This window comes from Sphaeramia orbicularis, chromosome 21, assembly GCF_902148855.1.
Source record: "Sphaeramia orbicularis chromosome 21, fSphaOr1.1, whole genome shotgun sequence".
Taxonomy (NCBI): Eukaryota; Metazoa; Chordata; class Actinopteri; order Kurtiformes; family Apogonidae; genus Sphaeramia; species Sphaeramia orbicularis.
In genome coordinates, this window is record NC_043977.1 from 41,779,631 (window position 1) to 41,801,075 (window position 21,445).

Below are 21,445 nucleotides of genomic sequence, written 5' to 3' on the forward strand. Positions count from 1 at the left end.
TTCAGCTACTGCAGTTTTAAAATCAGCAAACAAAGATGCAAGGTGAAAATCAAGGAAAAATATGGAATGTGTTAGTGTGATCATATGGAATAAAACACTTGGGTATAAAGTACAGATGAAGTATTTTTGAACATGGCACAATTGGCTGACATACAAAACAGTATAGGTCCTTTATAATATACAGTACATTTTAATACAGTCCATGTAGTTCTGTAGGATGGAGGACAGGGCTATTCAATAGGCAGACCGTAGGCCAGAACTGGCCCATCAAATTGGACCGGCCCACAGCCCCTCTACCCTCAAACAGTAAATAAACAGTTTAACAGCTGTTAAACCAGGTGTCTTCAACGTGTCGGTCATGAGGCCCTTTCCAGTAACTCGCCACAGGGTGTTAATACTGATTTTAATGCTTAATGATGACCATAAGTTTTCTTTTCCTGGCTCCTCACAACTGTTAGTTTGTCAGACACCTGTGTCCTTCAAAACATGAATGTTTCTCTCAGTCAGCTTCTCAATTCTGCATATTGTAAGCTACTTTATCTCTAAAGATAGCACAACTTATAGTTTGACCTTTTAGCCCATAGCAGAGCATGAGCTCTCTCAGTTCTGGAATTCAACAAAGAGTTACTTTCCCTAACTTCCCAGAATGACTCCAAGGTCTTACATTCTGTCCTGTGTCCATCTGACATTCTTTCTTTTACTTAGCAACAGCATCATATGTCATATTTTATATTAACCAATCCCATGTAAGCTTAGCACAGCCTCTATAAGTTAGACTGATTTTCTGTATTAGGTAGAACTGACTTCTGACAGAGGGCGAAGCTTCGTTTGTCAGCTTCTCACTTGTGCACAATAAAGGAAGGCCTGACTGACAACCAATCCATTCTCCACGAATTTCTTTGTTGTTTACGCCTCCACGACAAGGGTCAATAATATAACAACACAAAGTTGATTGGTCACTTGGTAGAAAAGATCTAAATTTCCACCCAATCAAAATGACAACTGTCCTGCACCCCTCCCGAGGTGAAACGTCAACTAGCTGTCAATCAAACTTGTTCTGTTTTTAATTGGTAAGTTTTAACAGCATATGTGAATTTAGAAAAGGTCAAATCATTCAGAAATAGTGCATGCACATGCTGGTGTGAACATTCCTTCTCACAATTTACAAGTATTATAAATGCACAAACAGGTGTGTATTTTTTTTATATCAAATCAAATATCAAATATAAACTTTATTGTCATTGTACTCATGTTACAATGAAATTTTGCATGTTACAATGAAATTATGATGTTATATCAATAACAAATTATATAAAAATATGCAGGATTGTTCCATTTCATAATTTTTGCAAAACTATTAAAGTATTTAGGAATACAGCATGCAAATGCTTGTGTTTGTTTCTTTTCTACTTTTGATTTTCTTAATAAAATATGTGTCAGTTGTACATCCAAGTATCTAAGGTAATACTACAGGGGTCCGGCCCACAGTCCACAGCATTACAATAATTTGGCCCGTGGGAAAATATATTTGAGTGGCCCTGATGTAGGATGTAGGATGTTCCGGTTATATTTCTCCTAGTGTAAGTAAACACAGAAAATTTCCTCAGGTAGAAATACAAACCTTGAGACTTTGAGAAACGAACAGCTGTATAATTTTTTACATTTAACTATCCGAACACATCTGAGGGCGTTTCAAACATAGTCCCTGAGCAGAAGACCAGAGAAATGATAATGCAGTGCCTTCAGCTCCGACTGTCCTGTCACAAAGGATAATAAAAATGAAGCAACACATTAAAATCCAATTTGGATCACAGAGAAATGCTTCAAGTTCTGTCTGATCTGTTTTGTGTGTTGCTCTTATTTGCCTACTTCCTCTGTTTTACAATCATCTCCCACGCTCTTTCAGTTTAGTATCTACCCACGCACAGCCCTCCAACTCCTTTCCAGCACTCCTCTGCCAATCAAATGATCTGGGTCATGTGGAGAGCACTTGTCAATCAAAGGAAGGGTTGGACGAGGAGGCAGCTTCAGATGCCGACTGAAATAAGACCCAAAGGCGCACGCACAAGAGGAGACGCACTCGAAAAACTTAAAACAGCTTTCATACAAAACAACAGGTCAAGGTCACGGGCTGTAGACGCATCACTGCACGTTGGAGGTGACAGTAATATCATTTCACTCCACCTTCAAACATCATGCATTTATTTATTTTTCTTTCAGGACCATGTGCTAGCAGACAAAAACTATTCTGATCTCAGAATCAAAGTTCACCAATTCAACATTTTAAGACTAAGTGATGGATAAAACTTTATTTACCACTGAGAACAGCTGGAAAATAGCACAACTGAAAGGAAACTGAAAATACAGACAGCTTTGGGCAAACTGGCAGAAAAGTATATCATAATAAAAACATTTAATACCATAATTTTATAACTGACCAATTTGTAACTAAGACCAGGATAAAAGAGAGGATGAATTTCAACATTATCAGGAATATTATATTATTAATATAATATATTGTAATATAAACTCAAGGTCAACCATAGTTTACATCCTTACCCTCTCCTATGATGACTGCTAAAAATGGAAAGACAAAAGGTCCTCCTTCAGAGCCAATATTTGGAGAATTTTTGGTGTTTGTTTGTGGCCAAGCATGAATCAAAATGTGTTTTTTTATTTACTGCTGCATAGGTGTAATGTCAACAAATGATAACAAAAAAACAGGATTTACAGTGTCATCACAGAGCATTTTTGTTTAACAAGAAATGTCTGCATTGGAAGTACTCAGCTCATTTGTACAATTTCTGCATTTTTTCACATAGTTCAAAACCACCCCTGTAGGTCACATTTACAGTCTGACATTTCACACACTCCTGTGTTGGCTGGATTGGCATTTGGTCTGGGAATTGCACCATACATATAACATGCCACTCTCTTTTCGGTGGTATTAGTTTCTTTTTTCTGTATTTATTCATGATGTCTCTTTCACATGGCCTTTGCTAGCTTACCAAGAGGTACTTTTTGATATTTTCCAGTGGAGATATGGCACTGCAGTGCGTGACTAATAAACAGTTAAGTCACCAGAATAGTAATGGTGTAACTGAACAACCCCTCTGTTAATTGACTAGCTTTGTGAGTTTCACTCAGGGAATTCCACTTGCATATAATTAGGTGTTTATGAACCAGGAACCAGGGAGGGAGTGCACTTGGGTTTGTTTATGTAGCTGAACTTTTCGTACTTGCATACTCTGTTTTTCCATAGTTTGCATTGAAGTGAAACTATACAACATTCTTAAACAATTTCAGTGCCTATTTCTGTCACATATTGCTCTTGTTTTATCATCCTAACCTGTTATGTTTCCTTCACACCTCAGTTATACGTTTGCATTTGCACTTTAAATCACTCTTCTTCTAATTTAGCAGACATCTAGGAATTTACTGCAATGTGCAAACAGTGTTGTGAGTGAGGAGGTTAAAAGCATAAGTGGGTGGAGTGTGTGTGTGTGTGTGTGTGTGTAGGCAGCACAGTGTTATAGTAAGACAGAGGAGTGCGTGGTAATAAGGCTGTCAGTCACAGCAGGATCTCATTAAGACAGAGGAGCTCAGCCTCGTTCCTCATTAGTCTGCTTTAACTACCGTCTACACACCTACACACATTCATACACACTGATGCATTTACTGTCACTCTTCCTTTCTTACAAACACACTCACATGTGTTTCTTTAACATTTACATCTACTCTTAACCTAAAAGTTCAGTTCACATACACACTACGCCCACACATTATAATGATGGTAAAAAGTAATTTGGTTTGTGTTCTCTCCTCTTAAGAAAGCCGACCTCAATTACACTGTTTCACCACAGAAATGTCCTTCAGAATATAAAACACCCCCAAATGATGGTTATTTTCTTGCCAAAGCAACCGATACAGAACAAAAACCTTCCAGCTGCTGTCAGATTTTGGCTGGCGGCTTGTGTTAATTTTGTGCTCCGATAGCAACACACATACAGTAAAACTAATGTGCCAGAGCCACGCTGCTCTCTGCAGCCTAAATGATCCTGTAATGAATTGAAATAAATGTGCCATGTCTCTGTTTGACTCTACGGTAGTCACAAATATGCAAATAACAATCACATTCCCACAAAATCCCAATTTTCACACTGTGAAGCAATCTGAAAAGAGACTCGGAACACACTTTATTTATTTGCTTTTCTCCATCTGTGAATGATAATCATAGCATCATGACGCTCTGAGCAGTGACTGCAGATGATTTCCATTGTTGCTTTATTGGATATATGTGTGCATTTGATGGATTAGAAATATTTTTATATACTCTGATGTTCTGCTAGATTTGACATCCTGCCCAATCGGAACTGTAACCTTAAAAAATAGGACCAATGGCCTGGTATCTCACTGGCATGTTCTATCCAGATACAACAACAAGTTGTCAGGTTCTGCTGCTATGTTAGAGTCCTGTGGTCTGGATGCAGGAGACCAATCTCCCAAATGAAGTGGGTGGTAATATATCTCAATAAATTAAATAAAAGTCCATATATGACGTCCTACCAGTGCTCAACAGAAACTATATTGATATCTGTAACCATTTCCATTTACAAGCCATGAAAATATGGCCCATTATAAGTAAAGGTAAATCTTTAATATTTCAAATATTTCGTCAAAAATTTTTAAATCAAAGTATCTAAAACTGTGGATAAACTCTGTAGACACTGTCCAAAGGAAGCTACATATAAAATTAGAAATGAATCCTACCAGTAGTTTTGAACAAGAAGATTGTTGAAATGTAGACACTGGTGACTGAGTTTGACCCTTCAAGGTCACTAAAGGTCAAAGGTCATGGACCCAAATGAAAGTCCATATATGACTTTTTATCCGTGCTCAACAGTAACTACACTGATATCTCTAACCACTTCCATGGTATAAGCCATCAAAATATGACCCATAATAAGTAAAGAGAAATTTATAATACTTCAAAAATTCATCAAAAATTTGAAAACTTAAATTTCTTAAAACTGTGAAGGAACTTTGCAGACATTGTGTCTAGGAAACTATGAATAAAATACGAAATTAATCTGATCAATAAATAAATAGAAGATTTTGAGGAAATTGCTAATTGCTAATAGCTCGTGAACACAACATGACCATGAGAACTACTGAAATACTGTCCTCAATACCAAGGTTATTATTGTTACCAAAAACTAACAAAATGACGAAAACTACAATTGAAAAAACATTTTCGTTAACTGAAATAAATTAAAATTACAATTAAAAGAAAAAATGATAACTAACTGAAACTCTATTGTGTGCTTACAAAACTAACTACAACGTATAAAAATTATAGATAAAATTCCCTTTGTTTTCATCTTTGTCAATGTAGGATTGCTATGAAATCGATTTATTTCTCTTGAGCAATTTTAGCTGGCAACACCATACGGCATTTCAGTCTGTCACTTCTCGTCACTTGTGGTTTAGAGTTGTCTTCTCATCCCCACTCTACCTGGAAACCAAGGTTATTATCATTAACGAAAACTAACGAAATGACAAAAACTAGAATTGTAAAAACATTTTCATTAACTGAAATAAATAAAAACTATAATTAAAAGAAAAAAATGATAACTAACTCGTGTTCTTAAAAAACTAAGTAAAACGTATAAAAATTATGGATAAAATTCCCTTTGTTTTCGTCTTTGTCAACGTCGGATTGATATGAAATCGATTTATTTCCCTCAAGCTATTTTATCTAGCGGCACCGTGTGATATTTAACGGTCTGTCACTTTTCGTCACTTGTGGTTTACAGTCGCCTTCTGGTCGCCACTCTACCTGGAAACATGGAGACTAAAATTGGGAGAAGAGCAGAGTCCTGTCTGGGATTTATTTGAATACGACGGAGAAAAAGAGAAAAGATATAAACACCCCCACCCCCCCCCCCCCCCCCCCCCCCCCCCCCCCCCCCCCCCCCCCCCCCCCCCCCCCCCAAAACTAAAATAAAACTAAGCATTTAGAAAATGACGAAAACTAAAAAAAACCAGCAAACCTGCTTTAAAAACTAATTAAAACTAACTGAATTAGAGGAAAAAAAAAAAAGTCAAAACTAAATAAAACTAAATTATAATGAAAAATCCAAAATTATTACAACCTTGCTGGAAACATGGAGACTAAAGCTGAGAGAAAGCACCAGAGTCCTGTATGGGATTTATTTGAATACGACGGCAAGAAAGATAAAAGATATGAAAAACCTAAAACTAATACGAAAACTATATTAAAACTAAGCATTTAAAAAAAAACAAAACTAAAAAAAACTAGCAAACCTGCTCTAAAACTAACTGAATTAGAGAAATAAAAGTCTAAACTAAATAAAACTAAACTATAATGAAAAATCCAAAACTATTATAACCTTGCTCAATACTGCAATAAAGTAAGTGAGGCTGGCAAATATTGAGGATACATCATAGGTCGGATTCCAACTGTATCTAATCACACGTCAAAACACGACAGCCGTGATGTGCTATGAGTAAACATTTTGGCGTTGTTGTCGCCCGAAATCACTGTGGAACAGATCTGTTTGTGGCCTAAACCAGCGCCTCATCTGCATACTATATTTAGAATTAAGGTTGATTCTTTTTGTTTGATGCTGCTGTTTGTGATGCCTCTGCATTTTCTTTTCCTGGGTGAGTACTGCTAATATTGTTTCGCACGCCTTGGGCTGGTTTCTGATCAAAAAACAGCTCCATTTTTCTTTCTTAGAATGCGACGCAGAGTGTGACCCAGCTACAGGCACCCCCTGATAATCTATGGCAGATGACATGGCACAGTAGCTGCCTTTACACATGATTATTACACACATCAATGCATGACTGCAAACATGAAACAACTCGGAAAAATGACTAATTCAGGGGACCTCTGCTTAATTATGTGTTACTGTGAAGGAATTTATCTGTTTTCAAGCACATTTTGGTCTGAGCCTGTGAGAGTTCCACTTTAAATATATTCCTCTGTCACTCCATTCCTGCCTTGAACTGGATCGCGCAGCCTGTTTCATGTTGAAGCAGATAATTCAGGTTGATTTCAGATTATCTTGGTGCTTTAATTAAACCTGTGCTGCTTCATCAAAACCAAAGCCGGATAAAGTAGAGTGATGCAAAGGCAGCTAATTAATGTGTCCAGTCTCAGATCCATAACACACATGGCCAGCAGCACGTATATAGATCAATAGTACACAGGCATTGTTAATAGGTTACACTAATACTAACACCACAGACGCATAATGACACACACTGCGGCTTAGGTGCTCTTGTTGACATCACTGTGTAGATTTGTGGATATTTCACTAAAAACTAAGCACACATAATTTTTTACTGACATTACAATATTTAGACCATACGTAGCTTGAAGAAACATGAAACAAATCTGTTCATTGATGAAGTTAACACTATGTCGTGAAACAATTCTGCTTCACTAACCCTTAAAGATCTAAACATCCAGCAGTGACCAGAAGCATCCTCTGATCTAGAGCGTTTAGTGTTGATCCACTGATGCTATCAATACATGTAAATAATTGAGATAAAATGCAGTTTCTCAGCTCTTCACGGTCATCAGATATGACCCATTTGGATGTTCAGAGGCTCCGTAGTGAACGTGGAAACACCATCATCTTCTGCAACATTGAGGCTGTTTCCATCCACACCAATACTCCCATCGTTATCCGATTTCTGGAGTTATTAGATTATTCCAGTGATTATGTAAACAGGATAATCTGATAGGCTTTACCCGATAATGTCAGTTATCTGATTATGAGAAATCGGATTAACACACCTAGATTTCTCCCCAATACTAATTAGCTCACACATTAGGACAGCTAATGCTGACACCGTAGGCGTTGCCGTGGTAACAAGACAAGACCGGATGTTTTGAAAATGACAGGAAGTGTACGTCTTATGTCATAATGTACATACGTACTCAAAGAAATCAAATAATTGACTGAAACATGTAAACCAGGGAATTTAGATTATCGCATTTCTTAAGTGCATGTAAACGTGTCGCATCTGATTGCGGCAAATATCGGATTACTCCCTGTTATCGGATTTTTATGGTCATGTAAACGGGCTCAATGATTCATCTGTAAAACCCATGGAGTTTGACAAATGACAGTGGTTGGAGACACTTCTGACTCTTAATAATAGGTTTTGCTGAATAAGACACTTTTCTTCTTTTTTTCCTTCGATTTGATAGAATTTTTGAATTTACTAGCTTTAACGAACATCTACATGATCCGTAAATTAAATGCAGGAAAATGCATTGATTTTCACTGAAAAATGCAAAATGCAGAAGATAATATAATAAATAGGAATAAATTGCTTAGCAAAGCTTAAGTATGGAGAAAGTACATTTGGAAGCTTCTACAAAAATAGTTCTAGACCTTTTAGAGTTAATGAGACAGTTTCATTTTAACTGATACATCTTTAGGTGCAGGTTGGATTTTTGCAATAGCATACTGCTTTGCCACTGTGTGATTAGTACTTCCTCACTGTGTATGGTTGTCATAGTGATGGAGTGTATACTATTATGGGGTTATCTTCAGTGTGAATGCAGTTAAGACTGAGGCAACAATGGAGGAGGATAAAAACATAAATCTCTAAGTTATAACTTCCAAAATGAAATTTTATATTAAGGTAATTTCAGGTGGGAATGTACAGTTATTTCCACTTAAAGTGTCTGATTTATCAAGATAGAGCTGACGTGATAATTTGCTCCAGTGTTTTCAGAGATTACCTGTTACCTTGGTTTGGTATCCAACATCATGACATGATGACGCACATGTGTACCAGAATGGTTGTCGATAGACCAGTCTCTGTAGTGCATGGTTTTGTAGTGCATCTTATGTAGTACCACTTGGAACCTTAGCGAAGTTGATACTATTTCTGTCTGATATTACCTGGTAGTCCTTTAGCCTGGCCAGCCATCCGGTTTTTTCAGTGTACCATAATTTCCGGTCTATAAGCCACTACTTTTTTCCACACACTGTGAACCCACGACTTAAAAATGATGCAGCTAATTTATGTTTTCTGGGCTAAAGATCAATTCCGGAGAAGGAAATAGAGCTGCTGCACGTAAGCAAGGCATCAATGAATCGTTGGTGAGACGTTGGAGACGGGGTGGGTGTGGCTTATAGTCAGGTACGACTAATAGTCCGGAAAGTACGGTATTCATTACTGAGAAAACAGTCTGGAATTGGGCCAATCGCTGTGAAATATGCACTATTTATTCTACAGGACCAATCACAAGTATGGGGGACTGGTGTTTCGCAATCCGTCATATGCACCAATATCTTTTTCTCGCGAGTCAAAGTCAGTTCCAAGTCTGCAAATCTCTTTACAACTTTTGTTGGTTGTTTGCTTGATTCAAAAATAAGGACTGAATTACACATTACACCCTGTATTCTCAAATTTCTCTAACCAAAGTGACGGGAATCATTCACCGAAGTTTCTACTTGACCACCAACACTGCACGCCATGATGGAAACATGCTGAAGTTTGTTGACATTAGGGATCTGCTTGTCGCTTAATTATGTCACATCTGTCTTATCTGTGATTGGTTTACTCAGTGCCAGTTTGTCCCACCTTCATATTCCGGACAGATTTTTCGTTGTAAAAGATGGATGGGTGGCCAGGCTAGTATAGTCCCTGCTCTCACAGAGTGGAAACATGGAGGTAATTTCAGTTGATACTGTGAGTGGAAAAGCAGCATTAGTGGTGATATATGCCTTAGATAACTATAGATAGATATGGCCACCATTTTTTTGTTTTTTTACGAGGCTATACAACCTGCACTGTTTCTTAGAATTAGAACATTACCACATGACCTGCTTTTCAGGTTGAATTCTATAGACTGTACCTGTGTAACTGTCAGACTCCAAATGGGCTGAGAGCCACCATATGAGGCTATTTGTATGTTTGGTCTGTACACATTAACCTGGAGAAGTTTATTAGTGATGTGACGTTCACGAATGAATCAAATTTTTTGAATGGCTCTTTGAAATGAATGATGGGAACCGAGTCTTTGTAAAGAGCTGTTCTTTTTTTTTTTATTTTTATTAATAACAGTGATTAAACACTGTTGTGTTTTGTGCAATTTTTTTTCATACGTTTACACACATTTATTGTTCTTGTTCTGAGGGAAAATGCACCACAGTTGTTAAGGTATTTAAGTAACTGCAATGATAAATCACTTTTGTGTTTTGTGCATTTTTTGTCTATGTTCACCAACATACTGTTCTTGTTCTGAGAATTGCACTACAGTTCAGGTATTTAAGTAACTGCAGTGATTAATCACTGTTGTGTTTTGTGCAATTTTTTCCGTATGTTTACACATATTTATTGTTCTTGTTTTGAGGAGAATAAAATATTATTTCATAAGAAAATATTTAATTTTCTTCTTCATTTTTAGGCTACAGACTAGTCCACATAATGTACCGTGATGTTTTTGGTCAAATTCCAGCATCTGCCTAATGTCACCTCTTATGTCATGTATTTAGCCCACACATTTTAACTAACTATTCTTTTTTACGGTAAGGTAATATTTACTGCCGCGCCAGTTAAACACCTTTAAAATGTAATGTCAATCATCACATGTAGCCTATTTAGTCATTAAAACATTGGTGTTTCAAAATAATGCAAAAAACATAGAAGAGCCAGTCTTTTGAACGGCTCCTGATTGAACGGCTCCCTTCAAAGAGCCAAAAGTCCCATCACTAAAGTTTATGTAACGTGTTTTTTCTAACTCCAGTGACTCCATAAGCTGCTGGCTGTGGACATCTGAGGGGTTAAAAGAGAACTCACTCCCTGACTCATGCAAACATCAGTCATCACCTGCCTGGTCATGCAGCTCGCTAGCTAACTATCCATCTGTTAATGCACCCTTCCATCCATCAATCAAACCTCCCTGACTGCATCTTCCATCCATTTATTCCTCCTTGTACTTGTCCCAAAATCTGCGCACTTACAAGCGCATCCGTCTGACTGTGAGCCACCTGTCCATCCATTAATGAGCCGCTCCATTTATCCATCCATTCTATTCAGCCTTATACCCATGAGTGCTCTCCATTTGTTTTGTTGACAAGTAAAACAAATACAACATTGAGATTTCATTTGCTAGACCACAGTAGTTACTCAGAAATCTGCGCTGGTGCTTTTAAGAGTAGTACTACCTCTTCTGCACACAGACTGTGCATTTCTGTTCATTCTACAGCTGAATATGTGTAATGTAGCCGTCTTTTACTATTGCAAGTCATACCCACGGACAAAGAAAAACAACACAATATAGTCAATTTCAACCAGATTCCATCTTTTCATTTCCTTTCACTGAACTAAAGAGTAAAGCCAGAGCAGACATCTCTGCATCTGAATATCAGGCATAAATTAAATTGCTTGGTTAAAAAAAAAAAGGTTCTTCTAAGGCAAATGCACACAAAAAAGAATATTTTAACATATGTGTGCTTTACAATTCTGTTAGAATGTTAAGATAACTAACTGCAAACCCCTACATATCTGTCACTGAGCATCTTAGTCTCCATTAGTCTCCTCAGGTTCAAACCTCTCCTTATTGAAATGTTGTAAAATCAGCAAAAAGAATATTTAATACTCTCTGACAAGTACTTGGGGAAGAGAACTCAAAGTAATGTCAGAGGAGAAGAATAAACATTTGGGGAAAAAATCTTTAATATTTCGAAAGACTGATTAGAGGATTTCTGACTGACACTGTGCTCTGAGTTAGTTCATCGTTTTTAGTCAGGAGAGAAAAATCTGAAATTTTTCAGGCCAGATGATGAATGAATGAATGAATGAAATTTCCTAATTTTGAAATTCATAATTGTCTTGTTATGGTTTATCAGTGCAGTAGCTGCGTCCGGTGTCAAATGTTTCAATGGTTTGATATGGAGCCAAACAGTACAACTAACTGCTCTGCCAAATTATTTTACTTTTCCAAACATTGTGTTTGTTTACTTTAACATCAATGATGTAGAAAACACGCACGTCTCTACTGAATTTTAATATCCTTCCTGTTAACCTAGTGCTCATATCCATTAGACTCTGCATAAGCAAACATTATATTATGTTCATCATAATGTTATCATGTCCAGTGCTAATGCAAAACAACTTGCCAATGGCCCAGCTCATGTAATGGCTAATGGGCGTCCTACTAACTTAAACTAATGTGGAATTGTAGATGGAAATAAACTATATGTTGAATGACAGATGTAATATCATAAAAACTCCAGCACTGAACATTATCTCTGTGTCCAGCAATTACATTTGTTGTCCTTCAACCTGAGTTGGGCAGGTTTCATATCTAAAATAATGTAGGTGTTGCTAGCCAGCGTCTTTTGTCTCAGCAGCATTAATGACACATTTGTCAAAATGAAAACTTTAAGCAGAAATGACAGGTTTCAGAGCTAGAATAGTGTGTCACTCCCTGTCTCACTTCGCTTACTGAGCTGTTAATTTGCCCGGGCAGGCTGCCAAAATGTAATCAATACACTGGGAATAGTGCGTTCCCCCTCTTCCATCTTCTTCTGCTCGCTCCAATTTGTTCTCATTAAAAAAGATCCTTTCTATCGTTTCTTTTTCCTTTAGTTAGTGTCAGTGTGTCTTTTTTCTCTTTGCGGTACATCTGAGTAGAGGATCATAGAGGAGAATATTTTGACGGTGCTCCGAGTCGGCTGCTTGTAAAAGAAAGAGCTCAAGTGCATTAATACTAGTGGATTCACCCTCGGTGCTTCCACTACGCACTTAAAAATAAATGCACTGATGTGGCCACAATGTCTGAAATCTCAAAAGATTTTTAATTTTAAATGATTGCAGTTTGAAATTCAATTTTAATCATAGTTGAGAAAAGCATAACTGCACATCAACAGGGTTTCAGCGATTTTCAACACTTTTCTACGACTTTTTAAGAAGTGTATGAATATAGTTCTACGCATTTACAATACATAGACAAAAAAGTAAAGGATGTGGAAAAATAACCAGACTCAGACTTTAGTGCTACTCCTGATGTAGCTGTAGAACAATACTGAATGATCATAGGCATTTTCTGTGGCTTTTTACAGCAGTTTTATGGGGCAGTAGTTTCCTTCAGAGATCGACTGCCATGATTACCGCAATTCTATTCTAAAATTGCAATAATTACTGAATTATTGAAATGTCATGTTTTTGGCTTTAACCCATAAAGACCCAAATATCCACCAGCGACCAAAATCATCTACTGATATAAACTGTTTAGTCCCTGTTGATCCACTTGTCCTATCAATCCATGTAAATAACTGGTGTAAAATACAGTTTGTCATCTTTTCATGTTCATCAGATATGCTCCATTTGGACGTTCAGAGGCTCTGTAGTGAACGTGGAAACACTGTCATCTTCTACAGCATTGATACACCAGTAAAATCCATGGAGTTGGATCAATGACAGTGGATGGAGACACTGGGGTTATGTTCAGTTAATGATATATTTTACTGCAAACGTCACTTTTTCTTCAAATTTCTCTATTCTTGAAAATAATAGCCCTCAACTTTAATCTGAGCTTTTCTGGACATCTACATGATTAGTAAATTAAATGGTATGAAAATACCTGATTTTCCCTGAAAAAACCCCCACAAAATACAGAAGATAATATTACAATAAATGGTGATAAACCACTTAAGGATGATTAAATATAGGGAAAAATTCATTTGGGAACTGACACAAATGTCACACTGGGTCCTTATGGGTTAAACTTGATTCTTCTCTACATTGTCAAAACATATTTTTTAAAAAATATTTTACTCACATTCCCTTTTTGTTATATAATTGTCTAATCTAACAGTTTTCTAAATTGTACCTCTAAATTGATGAAATGTTCTGAAGGGCTTTTCATGTTCTGACAATAAAGAAAATTTTGGAAACACATTAACCATCTGGATATTTCAATCATCACTCTGGACCCAAATTCAGCTTTTAAATTTGGAAAATATACTGATTTCCCATTTACTGTAATAATATCAGCTGATTCTTTTTTTTTTTTTTTTTTTTTTTTGGCCATATCGCCTCAACCTAGGTGAATGGTATTTGTTCTTTTTTTTTTTTTGTTTGCCACTTGACAGTTGAAGAGCCAAGCAGTTTTTCAAGTAGTCTACAAGTCCATCAGAAAAAAAAATTATAATAATGATCAGGACAAACAATCTGGACAAACCACTGACAAAATTGCAGGAGGACCCACTCCAGTAAATAACTTATAGACTGCAGCAAGTTTGAGGAAAAACAGTCTTCTTTTTTCCAGTTGTGCTCTTAAAATAATGTTTTAATTATTCTAGCACCACCTTGTGGTTCGCAGGTTGTTGACTACCAACACATTGTGCATAAATTCTGGATATGCCAGGAGATAATAAGAACGATTAACTTTATAATTCAACCGATAAAGACCTGTTAAAACTCTATTAAAGACATTTTAAGGCCTAAAACACAGATTGTTGAATATCAGATTTTATAAAGACCCATGAAAAACTTAATTACAGAGGGATAGATATTCTACTGTATGAATACTTCTCAGTTTCATATTCTGACCATTTTCATCTTCAAATGTTATCCAAACTGTTTACTTACGTTGCCCCCAGCGACCAGTACGGGGGTTCAGGTAGTTTGGGTAGAGCCCATTGGGTCGGTCCATTTTGGCCAGCAGCTTCCGAATGTGCATCACCTGAGATTAGCAAGAAACATGAAGTAGGAAACATTCAACATGTGCCGTATTAAATCACCATAATCAGTTGACTTTGTTCCATTGTGCTGAACGCTGCAATACTGTACCCAAGCATGCAAACATCAGCAAACCCACACACAAGACACAGAGGACTGGTGTGTGTGTGGTGTGTGTGTGTGTGCGCGTGTGCGCGCATGTGTGTGTGTGTGTGTTACCTTCTGGTAGTAAGCAGGATTCCCTGTTAGGTATGTGAGGTGGACAAACTCCATATGCAGGGTTCCAAACTCTGCAAGGATGCTGCTGCCAGCTGATGCCCAGCCCCAGTTACGGCCAACACCACTGGACGGGGGGTGAAGAGAGCGAGACAACACCAAACAGAAAGTTATTATCACAATTCAGAGATTAATGGGAGGCAGAGAGGTAGAAATGCAGAAAGACACAGACAAATGTTTTCCATTCTATACACACCTCTCCAAGTAGTGATAAAGATTTTTCCTTGTTCAGAGATTAACTGACTTAAATACCACTGTGGGGGATGATGTTTTGATCCAAACTGGTGACTCAACACTCACTTGGCCAGGTACTACGATTTCTGGCTTTTAAAACCTTATTTCCACCTCTTAGCTGGTTCTGCATTAAAAAAAAAAAAAAAACTCGGCGAAACCTCAGGCCAAGAGACGCCTGATGTTTGAATGAGTCATGGTAATTTGGGGAAATGCTATTTTATCGGTGCAGAGTAAACAGAAGTCTGTAACATGGATCTAACATTTAAATCAATTACACTTTCGAAATGAAGCAAAAAACAACAGTGGGAATGTTTCATTAGGTTTTTGCTACGTGTCCAGCAGTTTTGACCTATCTGTACATTGTACATTTGTGAAAACTGTCTGTGAATGTTTCCTGCAGAAGTAAACCATGGTATAAAAACTGAAACTATGTCATCTGTGTGTTCACTTATTGTCCCCTCAATTGTGCTGTACAACAGGAAGTGCAGTTGGACTTCTTTAAAGCGAGTTCAGGTTTCTAAATTAATCTTGTGTTTTTATTTCTGTTGTTCAAATAAGATATGTGCAGCTTCCTCACATACTTTAATTATTTAAAAACATTTATGTTTCTTAGACAGATGCTTCTACTAAAAATGTTTAGTTTTGTTCAATTACCAAATATCCTTATCTTTAACTTATGGGTCACTGTAACTGATATGTGCCTATGTAATACCATGAAACACTAGTCGCTTTTCCATTGACCCTAACATTGCGTGAATATAACTTGCGCATAAAAATTTACCTAATGAAAAACAACAATTTTGCCAAAACTCTTGTTTTCCGATGAAAAGCTTTTACACTGGCAAGAGGTGGTTTTTTGGCCATAGCAAAACTGGCATATCATGCAAAACTGCAATGGAAAGACGTTTTTCCACAACTAGAGTCATGTGAATAAAAAAAAAGAATGTTGACAGATGTTACAACAAGCAAAAAAGAAGAGTTTTAAAAGAAACATAGTGCGGTATGTGTGAATACACCAGGAAACCAAATTTTTTAAAAACATTTAGTACAGGATGGAGGGTAATATATAATAATAATGAATATATCTGAAAAATCAACACGATATTTACATTCATCACCATTTTTATGGAATGACTTCTCATGTCATCTTGCAATAATAAATAAACAAATCATTGCATTTGTGATTTGGGGCAGCCATGGCTCAGATGGTAGAGTGAGTCGTCCAATAACCGAAGGGTTGGCAGTTCAAATCCTGCTCTGTCCATGTGCTGTTGCGTCCTTGGGCACTTCACCCTCCTTGCCTCCAGTGCTGCTACTCACACTGGTGTATGAATGTTCTGTGGTGGTCGGAGGGGCCGTAAGCACAGATTGGAAGCCACGCTTCCATCAGTCTGCCCCAGGGCAGCTGTGGCTACAAATGTAGTTTACCACCACCAGAGGGAGAATGTGAGAGTGAATGAATAATGGATCCTCTGTACGAGCTTTGAGTATGCATTCATAGAAAAGCGCTATATAAATCTAATCCATTATTACTATTATTATTATTACTGTTTAATGGAAAAACCGACATTATGCACTTCTGTTTTTTCGACATTTAGTAAATATCGGTAAAGTTTTGCGCCTATGTCCAATGGAAAAGCGACTAGTGATATGAGGCATCATACTGTAAAAATCTCATAACACTGATACCATACTATTTTCTTAAGTATGAAGTTGTACTGGGGCTTTTTCTTTTGTGTGATTGTCTACTAGAAGATTAAAACTAAACACGTAGTGCATAAGAGTAGAAGGCCTGATTTTGTTTCATGCATAAAATGGGCTGACAACTCATGCAATATGGATGCTAGTCATACATACAGCACATACATACATACAAGCAAGAGCACTAGGCAACAAAGTGGCCTGCAAATTGATATGACACTTGACTACATTCTAGGGGACTCAATAAGTTAAGAGTAATGGGAACCTGAGATAGATGGTGTAGAGTAAAAGGAGCAACATGCATCAAATCATGTGCAGAGCCACAGTGTGGCTGCCTTCCAGCATCCTCAGTGGCACATGTCATTTTCAGTCTTTGTCAGGTTAGGTACAAGGTGAAGGTGAAGTGTTCACTGGAAGCGGCACTAACCTCTTAAGGTTGACCATGGCCCAGGGTATTCCTGTGGGAGTGTTGAAGGCAGGGAGCAGCTTTTCAGCGAGCTGGACAGCCTTCAACTTGAACACCTGGAGCAAAATAAGGAGGGAGAAAAAAATTAAGTACCTTTAGAATATCTTTCAGGTTTTTGTTTGGGAATAATCCACCTTCAATCGACTTTTTCTGCTTGATATTTTCCTCAAACAGTTGACAAGTACGAGCATAAAACAACTGCCAACAACTAAAAAAAAATTAATGCCGCGTGTAGGCAAATACAGCAGAGTGAGATGTCAAGAGACAGATGATTGCTAAATGATAGCCGCAACATGTCAGAGTTGAGCAGATTTATGGAGGAGCGGCCACCTAATAAATGCAAAACCTCCCATCAAACCGGGTTGTGGTAATACAAAATGTTGCACGATACCACAGAGGAAAAACTTGAGGTCAAACGACTTCAACTGAGCAGACTGAGAGAGCGAAGTACACAGTCGGAATTAAATTTGTATTATCATGGCGGCTAATTTATACAGGCTGATGTGGAAAAACAGACATGTGTTCCTTTGGAGATTACACAAGTTCCTGCACTTGTTTGAGAGATGAAGGCTCAGACAAGTCTGCTGCAGAGCTGCCTCTTTTCGCAGCATGCCAATCAAAGAGATAAAAGAACACGAAGGTTATTCTGCTGCACCCGCTGATTGTAAGAATATGCCTGAAAATGTAACTGTAGATGGAGTGGAATGGTTTAGCTGTAAAAAAAAAAAAAAAAAAAAAAAAAAAGAACCTATGAGCTCAAAATTTAACAGCAGCTTAATGATCAGGGATCAGGTTTTATTAAATCTAAATCATTGTTCAAATGACAGGCCCTGACAGGAAATAAGATCAGACTGGTTACTACTTCAACTATCCTCTAGTAGTTTTATGTACCGATTAAAAACTAATAATCAAGCTGCAAATAATACAGAGAAAAGGACTGAACTTAGAAAAATACATATATTCTAGTGTTGTGTAGAGGTTGGACTGGGTTAAATATTTTCAGTTTGATAAGAAGCCAAACCAGACCAGTAAACTGAATAATACATGCCATATTTAACTCGGCAGACGCTCTCGTGTGGAATGTAATGAGACTGAGAATGAGAGTGAAGCAACTCCTGTCTACATCAAATTTTTAATTTTGCTGATTAATTCTGATTTCTCTATAATATATTGAAAAACCTACTGTCCAACACAAAGAGATAATGTGTGTTGAGTGCTCATCAGCCCCTGAGCTTAATCAAAAAGACGTAAAAATAGTGCTGCTTCATTTTCATGGAACATACGAGTGGGTTCAGAGACAAAGATATTTGATTTCACTGAAAAAAAAAAACACTAATTAAATTCTAAAAAAAAAAAAAAAAAAAAAGAAAATGAGAGCTGAGGTCTTGCCAGTTACAATCTGATGCACCAAGAGGCAGAAAAAGACACTCACAAAGACATAACTTAAGAATTAAAGACCACCAATTTAATACATCCAATTTAGAACCTTGATATATATTTTTACTTATAAACAGTTGAGGATTAATTGCACAAAGAGGGAGTTGTTCAACTCCCGGGCAGAGCCACAGAAAAAAAAAAAAAAACAAAAACATTTTAACACAGGGCAGATGGAGCCTGATTCATCAACACAATCTGTCAGGCCTGGGCAGTTTTATAGAGAGACCAGATCTATGGAAAATTCCTGCTGTCTCACAAAGTAAGAGGGAGCCATAACACATGCTGGTGTTTGCAGAATACTTAAGCAGCCAGTGGGCCAACTTACACAAGACTTAGAGGTCAAACAGTGCTAAAACATGCGACAAAAAGGAAACAAGAAAGTCATGAAGAGAAAAAAGAAAATAAAGGCAGGCTGGGACATGAGGACAGCCGATGAAAGAAGAAAAAAGGAGACTGCGGTAAATATGAGAAGGAAAATGGACAGAATACGAGTGAGATGACCGAGCGTGTGCAAGGATGTCATTGTTATGCATAGTGAAAAACAGACAGGAAATCCTTTACAAACGATAGACAGATTCAACAGTTTGAGAATCAATCGCTGCCAACACGACGCTTTACAAAGTATTAGTATTGGCAGAAATTGGCATCCAATAATAGGCTTCTAAACTGGAACTACTGACTTTGGCGGACATTTTTGATTTTTTAATGTATTCTATACTTTATTGTTCATTACTTTGACTACATTCAACAGTTGTGTGGTTTGTAATAAAGTGGAAGGTATTTATTTCCAGGCATGTATAATTTTTTCATTTTGAATAATTTAAAAAAAGGACGTGGATAATATCTGCTTTTTCCTGCTCCATCCAATCAATGTTACATTGGCCTTTAAATTCCAATATCAATTGACCTCTGTTTACAAGCACGTAATGACAGCTGTGTCTGCTAAGTAGAGCATAGCTGTTGGGTTAAATGGAAACCTAACCCTAACTTACCAACTTATTTTTAACATGATTTCCGAACAGTTGGTCATCTGTCGCTTCCATCTGTCAGTTGTAGGCTACTATATTTCCATAAGTGCAGCTGAAGAGTTTTGACAGTATGAAATATTTCAATCAGGAGATGTAAAATGGTGTTAAAGTTATGGAGAAAACACCCCCGGAGAATTGAAACTGGTGGTGGTGGTGGTGGTGGTGGTGGTGGTGGTGGTGGTGGTGATGATGATGGATGGATGGATGGATGGATGGATGGATGGATGGATGGGTGGATGGAACTGAGGATGTGTTGCTTTCCAAAGACTGGAAGAGTATCCCAGATGACAGAGCTGAGATGGTGAGGGGGTGAAGGAATTAGCAGGCAGCTGAATGACAGCAGAGTGAGGGAACATGTTAAAGGTTTGACAGCTCACAAGTGATTGGTTTTAACAGCGGGTGTGTCAGGATGTGATTAGATGGGGATGAAAAAATTAGCTGACTGAGCTTAAGGACAGCAGGAAACTGTTTCGAACTTAAAAAGCTGACTCAAGAAGATAATGTCCTTTCAATAAGCTTCATGTGAGCAAGTAAGTCTGTTAGTGTCATATTCTAGGTTAGTCCGTTCCCTCGGTGTCTACCTCTGTTTTGGTCATGAATAAAGCTAATTTCCTTTTCCCGTACCTCCTCTGGGGAATCCTGGAGGAACATTTCATACATGATGCGTCACTGCAATAAAACTGTTCCACTCTCACTCCACATGCACACAAAGGCAGACACAGTGGATAAACTGACATCTGTCTCTACCTGTCTGTACCCACTGTGTCCAAACTACACCAGTAACTGACCTGTCTGAAGTAGATTAACAATACCAAAATGACAAGAAATGTACTTATTTATTTACTAGTAGGGATGTAACGATTATAATGATAATAATGATAATGATAAACCGCGGTAAAATTGCAGGCAGTTAGTATTGCCGTTTAAATTCTAATTATCATGATAACCGTGTTTGATTACTGCACTTTTCCAGAGAAAACGCCTATGTAAAGATCTGCTTTTATGTCAAATATTTGATTATAGCTTTAATTTATTACAATTTGAATTGTATAAACCTAATATTTGGAACCAATATTCACTTTTAAAGTCTCTGAAAAGGTTTGTTAAGCAACTTTGTGTTATTTATGCAATAAAGTATATACATTTTTCAAATCAGATTTTATATTTTTTTGTCCTTTTATGTTTTTATAGTAGGTTAAAGTGAAAAAAATAATAGGCAGATGAGAAAAATGAAGTTGTGCTAAAAAAACAGATCCCAAACATGGGTATAGTAAACATTTGTTTATATATTATACAAAGGCAAAATCAAAAGTACTGAAAAATGGACAAAATAGGCTCAGACCACTAAGGGTTAATATTTGAATGTTTCTGCAACAGAAGGTACATTGTGCCGATTATTTTATTTGTTTGTTTTTTGTTGTTGTTGTTTTTTTAAATACAACTTAGTTAAATTATTTCAGTGTGTGTATAAGTACTTTTTGAACATTTTGAGCACAATTTCAACAATACCACGATAATAATAATAATAACCGTGATAATTTTGGTCACAATAACCATGATA

At 37.1% G+C, this 21,445-nt stretch overlaps 1 protein-coding gene across 4 annotated transcripts in view; it reads right to left on the reverse strand.

The window, feature by feature from the left end:
• Nucleotides 1-21,445, reverse strand: part of man1a2 (mannosidase, alpha, class 1A, member 2) — a 197,137-nt gene that overhangs the window by 34,172 nt on the left and 141,520 nt on the right. For all 4 annotated transcript variants that reach the window (XM_030125539.1, XM_030125540.1, XM_030125541.1 and 1 more), the window contains 3 exons: nucleotides 17,381-17,475; nucleotides 14,962-15,085; nucleotides 14,653-14,746 (listed from right to left, as the gene is read on the reverse strand). In XM_030125539.1, the coding sequence (XP_029981399.1) occupies nucleotides 14,653-14,746; nucleotides 14,962-15,085; nucleotides 17,381-17,475 (313 nt within the window). The remainder of the gene's footprint in view (nucleotides 1-14,652; nucleotides 14,747-14,961; nucleotides 15,086-17,380; nucleotides 17,476-21,445) is intronic.